The 12,204-nt window shown below is 36.1% G+C and overlaps 1 protein-coding gene across 1 annotated transcript in view; it reads right to left on the bottom strand.

Moving 5' to 3' along the window:
• The window catches only part of LOC126966353 (uncharacterized), a 56,599-nt gene that overhangs the window by 19,312 nt on the left and 25,083 nt on the right, over positions 1–12,204 (bottom strand). Inside the window, exon 2 of the mRNA XM_050810351.1 lies at positions 2,983–3,149. Within this exon, the coding sequence (XP_050666308.1) occupies positions 2,983–3,149 (167 nt within the window). The remainder of the gene's footprint in view (positions 1–2,982; positions 3,150–12,204) is intronic.

The raw sequence follows: 12,204 nt of genomic DNA, 5'->3' as shown, positions 1-12,204 counted from the left end.
TTTTACCGTCTCGCTTTTTCGTTTCATCGACTTTCAAATCATAGTGATGCTAATGAAGGTTTCGCTTTCATTATTTTAGTTAAATATTTATGTCGCGCAATAAAGATAAATGTTACAAGGACAACTATAGCTCCATCTACAATCCCGAGTCTCAAAGAAAAACTCATAAATCAGGGTTTCGTTCTCCCCTAGGTCCAATCCATAACCAATTGTACAATAGTATGTTCTTTGATTGACGCGAGTGGTACACACTTTAATATTTTTAGGAGGACCGTTGGGTTAAATAAATAAACTAGTAACAATTTTAATTTTACCTAAAATACTTTATATAATAATACAGTTATAATTACACGCGTTTTGATCCTTTAAAAGACGTATTTTACTGAAGTGAAACTTTTTTAAATCGTTGTGATTTCCTACTGGATGCAACGGAAAAAACGACAGGTAAGAGACACAATTACAAAAATGTGTAGGATGAAGCCGGCAAAGAATGAGACAGAAATATGCATACTATTGAAGTGAAAACTTCTTTATCATCGTTGTAATTTGAAAGTCGATGAAACAAAAAAGCGACAGTAAAAAGAGAAGTCACATCAATTCATATTATGGGAGATAATGAGATAGGAAGCATAATACAATGTTTTGGTACCAGGCTATCATAGTTAAAGAAGAGATTGTCTTAAGTATGGCGCGAGTATACCTTAATATATTCTGACTCAAAGCGCACGACGTATTACTACATAGACACCAGGAGAACATATTATTATATATATTAGTGGGGGTAGGAATGTCTTTCATAGCAGTTGAAATCATGTGTCATCCTAGCAACACGTACCAGGAATTCATATGCAGTTTAGAGGTTGATGCACCATGCAGGTTTCACTTCGGAAATGCGTACTTCGTACGCACGCAATGTTTTTTAAATTGTACAATATTTTGAAAACTGAACGGGAATATTACCTATATTAACATTGGATTGTTTAAATTTTTCTGTTTGTTTGCTGCTTATATGATTAAGCCGATTTAAGCATTGTTTGAAGTAATCACTACTTTGAAGTAGCACTATTAAATCAAAACAGACAGATACAAATAATTATAATTTTTATATTGTCTGCAAGAAAAATATATCCATGGTTATAAACCAAAGAGAAAGTATTCGAGATCGTTTGTATGAAAAAATTGTGGGCAAACTATTTAGTATACAAGAAAGCAACGTTAATAAAAGAATAATTTAAATTGTTTAAATTTATTTACTTTTTAACCGACTCCAAAAAAAGGTTCTTAGCTCTCAATTCGTCGGTATGTATTTTTTTATGTTTTTTACCTCAAAACTTTCGACAGGTGAACCGATTTTGATAATTCTTTTGTAATTTGAAAACTGGTGCTTCTCATGTGGTTCATTGTAATTTGGTCAATATCTGACAACGACATCCAAGAGAAAACCATAAAAGTCTTAAATTTGCTAAGCGTATGTGGATGATAAATTTACGAAGAACCGAACCAAACGCGATATCAATATCGCTGATTATGGAATCCATGACAAAGTTACTGAACTCTTTAATTCTTAGGAGCAAATTAACGATACTCGGCCGAATCTTTTTATGCTATTAAGTTTTTTTTTATTCATTCATTCAATTGTCATAGTCGAATATGGTGATCAATGGGACTCCTTAACGACTTACAGTAAGGGTTCGATCTGCGGCAGAACTAAGTGTTTGTAGTTAAATTGCAAAGAGCTTACGTTCATTGCTGCATTGAAAAATTTGGTATATCTTCAGATATTTAGACAAATTTAGTTAGTGTTCTTCAAATTCACTAAAAATAAAAAAATATTTTTTTTTAACAAATTATTGTAATTTTTGGAGTCGGTGTCATCCAAGATAGGTTTGTAATATACAAATATAGTTATAGCTGAGTTGTGCTTCAGTCGGACGTGCGACGTGAGGAGGCTAGAGGTGACGGCAGGTCGCGGCGGAAGGACACCGATTTCAAAAATAACAATAATCGTAACTAGAATTAGATTAATTAATTATATTGTATAAAAATACACAATTATTTTTATACTTTTTAGTGCATATCATCTAATGTTTTGGAATAGTGTTTTTGAAGTTCGTTGTTTTTTGTTTATTTTTTTATGGAAAAGGAGGAAAACGAGCGTAAAGGTCACCCGGTGTTAAGTGATCACCACCGCCTACATTCTCTTGCAACACTAGAGGAATAACAGGAGTACCCATGCGGTAACGTCCTGGAAACACTGCACAAGGAAGCTCAATCCACAGCTTGGTTGTACGTGGAAGAAAGTTCCTTGAAAACCGCACTGTGGACAAACTCCACACATCTTAGTGGTGGGGATGATATAATAATTTGTGGGGTGTCGTGCAAAGGTGGAGTTTGGCGGCAGTAATCAAGTGAAACAGCTCTTTGAAACACTCTCCATGATAAATACGGTAGAGGACACACAACGAAGCGATGTCTCTACGCAGCGCCAAGTGATCCAGCCGTTCCCAGAGCACTGTGTCCCCGACAATTTGAGCTGCTCTGCGTTGCACGTGGTCAAATGGATCGAGCTGATACTGGGGTGCGCCAGACCATCTGGATGTGTGGCGGTCCTCCACATTGCGGGCCAAGTGACCCGTACAACAACCCGACAAGTAGAGCACGTAAGAAGAACATACAAGATACTCAACGGCCACTTTTGTCAATTAATAGAATATTTTACAATGGCTTTAATATACAAAACAAATTAGTTTGTGAGGTGCTGCATCCATGAATTGTGTTAAAAGCTTTTTTAATACCAAATATTTCATAAAAAGTAATAAAGAATTAACGTATAAATTGTAAAATATAAATTGTATAAATATAAATTGTTCTATATTGGATGCATCGACCTTTAGAGATTGAATTCAGTGTTTGTGTAAGGATGCTTCGTGAACATGATGGTGTAGTGGACATACTCGTAATATAAATTATTACTATACGTACTTTTTACACGTAGGAAGCACTAATTGACAAGTTTGTTTGGTCGCTTCGACGCACGTTCTTCGTAAGCGGCGCACTCGTTCCCGAAGCTCGGGACAGTCGGTTGGCTGACCGATGTGTATCAGAAGGTCTCGGAATAGGGCCAACTGCACGTTGATGTCAGCAATCAACTGTGGAACATAGTATTATGCAGCGCTATCGTTTTTAGAGCAAGAGAGTATGAAATGAAAATAATGTATTATGGTTGTCTTAATGGGAATGGTAGGCCCCCCACAAGATAGACCGACGATCTGGTTAAGATTGCCGAAATACGTTGGACGAGGGCAGCGCAGGACCGATCGTCGTGGAAATTTTCGAAGGAGGCCTTTGTCTAGGAGTAGACGTTTTCCGGCTGATGATGAATGGGAGTCACTACATAGTATAAAGCGCTTTCCGCTGTCTGTCCCTATATATGCTTAGATCTTCAAAACTATGCAATGAATTTTTTAAATAGATAGTGATTCAAAGGTATAAACTTAGCGGTTGCGGCGGTACCGGCCGGGAAAGCATTATAATGAGTATCATAAAGTTTATAAAGTATTGCAGTCTACAAAATAGAAAATTTATTTTTCACTATGTCTATATACTATAAAACAAAGTCGCTTCCCATTGTCTGTCACTATGTATGCTTAGATCTTTAAAAGTACACAATGGACCAATAAAGTATTGCAGTCGTCGTTTATTGTTGATAGATAAATAAGGGGATCACTGAGAAATTACGATATATTAAATAAATTTTTACTATTAACTTTTGACAGAATGAAGTCTGTCCGGGCAGCTAGTCCATGATAAATAAATAAAAACATAGCGGGCTTTCATTGGTTTCAATTAAAAAGTGGAAAATACTATCATCAAATGTCTAGTTAATAAAAACTTCTGAACAATAATTTAATAACACAAATAGATGTGCCTAGTAATATACATTTAATATATCTTTCATAAAGTAGTAAAATAAGTATTAGTGGTCTGCTAGTATTATAATTGTAATGAAATGGTTATATTTATATGATTGAGTGAAATTTATCTTGGAATGTTAAACTTTCCGAGTTACTTCTGAGCAAATGCACTCGGATGACTACTCGTATAATGTAAACACGTAAACCGGGCTCACTCCTGCAATGATATCCAATTCGAGCGAATTTAAACGAGAGTAGCAGGTATTTCTTTCTCAAATGTGTACAATAGTTCTAGCAGGTATTTCTTTCTCAAATGTGTACAGTAGTTCTAGCAGGTATTACTTTCTCAAATGTGTATAGTAGTTTTAGCAGGAATTACATTCTCAAATGTGTATCTGTTTTCTGTATTTTTGGTTGTTATTTTTCGATCTCATTCTGATAAACATTGAATTGAGATCATCATCATCATGAGCCGTAAAAAGTCTACTGCTGGACAAAGGCCTCCCCAAAAGGTCTCCACGACGATCAATCCTGCGCTGCCCTCATCCAACGTATTCCGGCAATCTCGACCAGATCGTTGGCCCATCTCGTGGGGGGCCTACCAACACTGCGTCTTCCGGTACATGGTCGCGATTCGAGGACTTTACTGCTTCAGCGGCCATCTGTACGTCGAGCTATGCGCCCTGCTCACTGCCAATTTAATTTGCAATCATTTAGGCTATGTATATGGTTCTCCTACGGATCTCCTCATTTCTGATTCGATCTCGCAAGGAAACTCCGAGCATACCCCTGGGCGGTGCTTCAGTTTCTCCAGAAGACTTACGGTACGCAGACGTGGTCGCTAACTATGGGCCTGATGAGAATCGGGGTGAAAATGATTTTAGCACCCAGCTGACACATTCTTCAGTAAATCTAAAATTTTTCATATTCTTTCTCTTTTATGATTATGTTATTCTGTTAACCTATTCATTTCTACTGCTATCCTTCACAGCAACTAATCAGTAATTGTCCTATATAACTTGTACGAGTGCACTCAGTTCCTGCGTACTCACATAGTGTAAACCCTTGGTAGGGTTACCTTAAACAAAAAAAAAAATATGCTGCTTGCTCACCTCGATACCTCTCTGCTAAATTGGATAGTAAAAAGCCTTGGTTTCTTTAAGAGCAAGTTATTACAAAAAATTGGCTACGATATCTTATTTAAATAGTTGCGATTTACGTAGGGATAGCTCCATACGCTTTTTATTAGTAAAATCTTTGTGTACCGGGCTATTAATAAGTACAATGAGACCGATAAACAGAGGAGTTTGTGACAGAAAAAGATCTGGCCATCTACGTAGTGTTCGTACGAAAAAGGTGGTCAAAGCAGTAAGAGAAAGAGTTAGAATAAATCCTGTCCGAAAACAAAAGATTTTATCTCGGGAGATGAAGACAGCACCTGGAAACATGTCGCGTATTTTAAGAGATGACTTAGGACTTGCAGCTTATAAGAGACGTACTGGTCATTAACTGATAGTTTAAAAAAGAATATGGTGGTAATATTGAAATAAGTACTGAAGAGGTACGCAAAGGGAGGTTACAGAAAAATTAGGTTTACGGATGAAAAATTTTTACAATTAAGCAACATTTTAACAAACAAAATGACCGTATTTGTGCTCAAATCTCTAAAGAAGCTTTTCAATTAGTCGACAGAGTGCAACGTGGGCACTATCCGACTTCAGTGATGGTTTGGTGGGGTATTAGCTATGAAGGAGTGACTGAGCCATACCTTTATGAAAAAGGTAACAAAACATCGGCACAAGTGTATCAAGATACCATTCTTGAGAAGGTATTGAAGCCCCCTAACAACATCATGTTCAAAAACCAAGAATGGACCTTCCAGCAAAACTCGGCGACGGGACATAAAGCTCGGTCTACACAGTCTCAGTTGGAAACGGATGTTTCAGAATTCATCAAAGCTGAAGACTGGCTGTCGTCTAGTCCCTGTAGTCTAGATTTATGATAATTTGTAGTCCCTAAAACTTTCGGTACGAAAGAGAGCGTTCTTATATTTTATAACTTATGTATTAAACTAACACACTGTAAAAGTAATAAATGTTAATTGCTATAGTATTTTCTTTGTTTCAGTATTTATGGCAAGACTAGGTAAAATAAATAAAATAGCAAATGTTATATTTGCTTGTTTTTATAATTCATAAATTTTAAATTTTGCCCATTTATTCAAAAAGAGCTAGTTGAGTTCCTGTCAACGTGGCCTTAAATTTCTTTTTAATCCCTAGGGATTTGGATTTGGAATGTGAATATAGTTAGTAAAAGTTTTAATCACCAAAGAGATCAATCACGGACATTGAACGAACAAATAATATGCTGTGAGGCTGAATGATAATAAAGCGAGTTCGAGACAAATTTAAAAAAAGTTTATGAAAGAAGTTAAATAAAATAAGCCCGTGGATTCTCACTGTGGATCGTTGTACTTGTTTTTAATGTATATTAAAAGCTGGAATTTACATGGTTTTATAAAAACAGCGAGTGTGTTCTCCTCAAGCAGTCAAGTCCAGAGATCATTGTATCGGGCGCAAAAATTTGGAACAGAGTCAGCCTTTTACCTATATCCCATAAATGACCAAAAATACCATAATACCAAAAATACCATAATATGACAATTTTATTCTTTAGAAAATGCAATAAAAATATACTTACAATCTTTTGTAAAAAAAATCAGCTAGGTAAATAACCTGTTTCATTGGCATTTTCGGATTATTTCATAATTCTATGTAGTTTGTATCATCATAATACTTTAAATAAATAAGCAAAAAGTAGTTTCTGTCAATTTCGTCATAACATTTCGATGAAATTAAATAAAAAATTATCCCAAAGTCTAAACAACTAGTTGGGTATCTGTTAATTATATAAAAAGGTAAAAAACTTAAGCTTTTTAACAAAAAAATAAAAAGTAAATGTTTGATATGGAATGCTCCCTTTTGCTAAAATGACAGCTTGTATTCGTCTGGGCATGCTATCGATGCTATTCTTAAATGTTTCTTGCGGAATACGCTCCCACTGCACAGCTATTGCATTTCTTAGCTCCCTGATGTTCTTCATTTTAGAACATCTCAAATGTGCTCTATGGGATTGAGGTCGGGACTTCGAGCTGGCCAATCCAAACAACGAATACCTTCCTCTTCAATATACGTTAACACATCGATGAACGATGAGCCCGAGCGTTATCGTCCATAAAAATCAAATCCTCTCCAAGAACGGTTAATGCGGGTTGTACCTAAGGAATTAGTACCTCTGATATGTACTGGTCTGCATTCAAAATACCGTTTTCTATGAAGATTAACGTCGTACGGTCCAATTCATTAATCGCTGCCAAAAAAATAACTGAGCTTCCACCATAAGGGGTTATATCTTCAAAGCAAACTTCTGCGAAACGTTCCCCTTGCCCTTAGCAGTACTCGCCGACGGCGGTAGTGTCAACCATGTAGTGATATTCAGGCTTCATCCGAGAATAATACTCTACCCCAGTCCTCTTGAGTCCACGTCGCACAATTTCGATTGAAGCTAAGTCTAGCAACTCTGTGCTCACAGAGTAATTTAACGCAGGGTCTGGACGGCGGCGTGAATATTGGCAGCGAAAATTTCATCCTGCCAGTCCATAAGCTGGTTTGCACACTTCTCACGTCCTCTAGAGTCTTTTTTAAGGTCGAACTGGTTCACCAAGAAGACTTTATCTCGAGCTTCTGTGCATACTTTTCTTTTAAACCCAGGCCTTCTACTGTCTGAACCAGTGTTGATATCGTTGCCAAGTCCTCTGGACGGTTAATGATTCACATTTTGCCTCTCATAACATTGACTACATCCTTCTTCAAGTAGCGCTATAATTTTGCTCCCTGTTGTCGTTCTATCAACCATCTTAGAAACCACTAAAGAATGGTATCAACTCTTAAAATAATCAAGGAAATAGGATAATCCGATAATAATTATGTAGACATGGTTTAGAGTTAATACGAACTATCATCGATTCCCGCCACGATACGCAATTAACTGCAATTTTTGTTAAAGTCTGACTATGTCTCAAATTTGAATTTGGAATAATTTTTTTTATGCACCACAACACTTCATAACTGTGCCAGTAATATTCTCAAATGATTAAAACCTCTTTTGGTATTGTATTTTCTAAAGGGACGGAAAAATATATACCGTTTTTTTGCAAATGAGTTTATACTACTTACTTTATTACTACGTACTAGTGTAGTAAAAATTGTTAACTAACAATTATAGAAGTGTAAGTTAACAACCATAACATAACAAATTAGCAACTAATATTTCTGTTTCTAAGCATAATTCTACTTCATAACTTACGCCACTTCATAACATAATCACGGCGGCAGCACTCTTATTTCAATTATTGAAGTAAAATAAGAATGCTTCAATTAAAATTTTAAGCATGAAAGTTTGAGATAGTATAGTTGAATAAACAATCATTTTCACGACTTTAAATTATCAATACAAATATGATAAGAAATATTTTTAAGTGGATATTAAATTTCTTCGCGAGTTGGCTTGAAACCAATAATACCTATTATATTTACTGCATAGAAACATGATCTTGTGTATTAACACTAAGTTTACAATTTATATACAAATAAAATTTGATAAACAAAATTTTATGAACGATGCGGGACTCAAACCACGACCTCTGGCGTTCCGTGCCAGTGCTCTAACCAACTGAGCTAACCGTTCGAGTGACGTATCGTCATAAAATATTGTATGCTTTGTTCAACTCTCAGGTTGTGGCTTCATCTACAGGATCTACTTTACAGTTGACATCTAGCTCAATCCCAATATTTGCATATTAGGAAATTGACTTGAGATGTCGCTCTTGTATATCTAAATAATTTGTTATGTTTAGAAAAGTTTGGGTGGGTGGGTTCGAATCCCGCATCGTTGATAAAATTTTGTTTTTCAAGTTTTATTTGTGTATTAATCCTAGAAGTGAGGGTTATAACTTTAAAAACATAACAAATTATTTAGTTTACAATTTATTTTAGAAATACCGTCATTGTTGAACATGAATGAACGGGTTACAATGTAACGTATTAACTTATTCAATATACATGCACGCTTTTTGAAGAATGCCCTGGAACTTGGAGGTATGAATAAGCAATGCAGTACATAGCCTTCACTTTCCGAGCCATTTGTAATTTTGTTCTAAAGGAAAGAATGTTATATTTAACTAGTTAGTTAGGAATTACTATTATTATAATAATATAGTAGAGAATACAACATCTGTCTTCATGCCTATTCAATGGGTTCGCTGTGCACCTACTCTTTGTTTATTCAATCGATATCCTATATTTGTAGATATAAGATTAACAATACATGCGTCACTAAGATAATAATAATAATGTGACAGAGACACATAAATTAGATTCGCATTGAGAGTAAGCGAGATACACTACAATTATCCCTTTCGCGTATGCGATTTTTTTGTTTTTGGACTCAGTAATCGGCTTCCGACAAACAATGGCTGCCGTGGTAAAACACTATTTATTTTAAATTCTTATTGAATAAATTCTGATTTCTAATACGTAATTGAGTGATACGAATTCAGTTATTTAAAAAATATGGGACGCTGTTGTCTACTAAGTTGTAAAAATCGTCTAGAACGATATCATGAAACATAACACACGTCACAGACTATTGCTATCTCATTTACATACGCTGACAGCGAATCTAGTGTCCATCTCCTATCTACGCCTATATTGGCAACCCGAGATTAATGTTTTAATCAATTTCCTACTTTTGGCATTTCGAACTTTGACACGTTTTGGTGATATTGTTTCAATCCATTTATGAGATGACAGATTGATATTTGTAGGAATGTGATAGGCGTCTTCTATTCTAAATGAATTATATCGGGAACGATTGACGGATGAAATAAAAGCTGTTTTTTAAATTTTATTAGATCGGAAATAGAGAGCGGTCGCTAAAGAACCAAGCCAACACCTATAACTTATATATATATCATCACGCCCAGAGACTTGAAATTTGGCAGGAGTATCCCTATCGTCGAGTACAGGTCAGCCAAGAACACATTTTACGAAATTTTGTCGTCCTTTTGTAAATGGTACTTATGATTTATGATTTTTCTGTGACCTGACCTTACAAAGATTTTATCTCCTGAAGCCACAAACGTACTGATGCCATTCTTTTCAGTTTCGAACACCGCTTCACTTGTTCATATGGTGTTTGATTTCGTTATTGAATGAGTATAAGCCGAGAAAATATTATTTATTTTATAAGTTTTGTAAACTTACAACTTCTTGCGACTCGGTTAGTAAGCTGTAATAGTACGGAAGGCCATTCATAATTTATATTATTTCCGTATTATAAGACCTTATATATTCTTTATGACTTTGTCATACTTATATTTTATGGCAATCGATAGATCCCGATGGGAGCTGCCGATTAAAATATAAACAAACATCCTAGCTTTTTCAGGTAAGCACGCAGCAAAAATAATCGACAGTTTCCACTTATTATATCGACTTAATTATTGCTTTAGCTATCTATTCGTATTTTTTTGTTATTTAAATTCAAATATTTTACAAAAAATGGGATATAAAATCACTTATTGAAAGTCAAAAACTACCACCCATTCCAAAAGGTACTCCTCAGACCTGAGAGGAACGGGCGCAACATAAGACATTTTAAAAGCAGATACAGTGCCCCATAAAAGACTTACGTTCCTGGTGTTAACAATATGGTTATGACAGTTCACTAGCAAATTCACTTATGTGCCTATGTAGCTACATAACATTATTCGTTTATCTGCAATCCGTCTCGTAACTGGAAGCAAATGTGATAAGGATTATTGTTACCAGGACAAGTGTATGTTTCAATCAGAACATCTACGTTTTCATGTTATTGAACATCCTCACAATTTACAGAATGCATTTTTGCTTCAGGCATTTGTCGTAGCACCTCATTGTTAAGTTTGCAGTCAATTCGTTAGGATGCACTTGTAGTTTGCATTGATATTTCTGGGGAGTATAGTGTACTTCCTCGACCACTGTCTTCATATTAATGATTTAATGATGATGGCTCATGGATTTCCGAATTTATTAGATACATCATTATCATCTTTGACCAGATGGTTGGTCCATCTTGTGGGGAGCCTACCAACACTTCGTCTTCCGGTACGTGGTCGCCATTCGATGACTTTACTGTACCCAACAGCCATCTGTCCGTCGAGCTATGTGTCCTGCCCACTACCACTTCACTTTCGCAACCATCTGGGCTATATTTCGAAGATTAACTCCAAGCATAACCCTGTCCGTTGCCCTCTGAGCGACAATGAGCTTCCTCATAAGGCCCATAGTCAGCTACCACGTCTGAGTTCCGTTTGTCATCACTGGCAACACACACTGGCTAATAACCGTAGTTTTCAGATTCAGACACTATGGTATTTTGGACGTGAAGATTTTACGGAGCTTCCCGAACGCTGCTCATCCGAGTTGGATTCGACGATTGACCTCTTTCTCGAAATTGGACCTGCCTAAATGGATTATTTGTCCAAGGTAGTCGTAGTCGTCAAAAATTTCGAGAGAACAGTTCCCAACTGTAACAGGAGTAGGTGCAACATGGGCGTTAGACATGATTTTCGTCTTGTCCAAGATAGTGGGAGGCTTCTTTGCACAGGATGCCGGCTAGATTATGGTAACCACAACGGCGCCTATTTCTTCAGTGAAGCAGTAATGTGCAAGCATTACTGTGTTTCGGGCTGGCGCCGTAGCTAGTGAAATTACTGGGCAAATGAGACTTAACATCTTATGTCTCAAGGTGACGAGAGCAGTTGTAGTGCCGCTCAGAATTTTTGGGGTTTTTCAAGAAGCCTGAGCGGCACTGCATTGTAATCAGTAGACGCCCTGTCCATTAGGGCAGGGCGTGTCAATTACGATCACCTGAACGTCCAACTCGTCTCGTCTCTTATTTTAAAAAAATACATTCATATATACACACCGAGGTACATTAGGCAAGGTACGTAGTATCACATTATGCATTATTTAAATTAAGGTGATATTGGATGTTCTGGTACTTTGGATGTGGAGAATAAATTTTAAGCTACAATACCAAATTATATATCATGATTTTGGTATCAATACTTTTTTAGATTAGTTTCCCTGTTACGTAGAAAATTTAAATTATTTATGTCAACTAATTCTGCAGCATAAATGTTATTCATTCCGGTGGATTATTAAATGACCTAAATGTTGGTTTTAAT

The sequence above is a fragment of the Leptidea sinapis genome, chromosome 10, assembly GCF_905404315.1.
Source record: "Leptidea sinapis chromosome 10, ilLepSina1.1, whole genome shotgun sequence".
NCBI lineage: Eukaryota > Metazoa > Arthropoda > Insecta > Lepidoptera > Pieridae > Leptidea > Leptidea sinapis.
The sequence above is the reverse complement of the archived record's forward strand: the minus strand, read 5'-3'. Positions and strand labels throughout refer to the sequence as shown.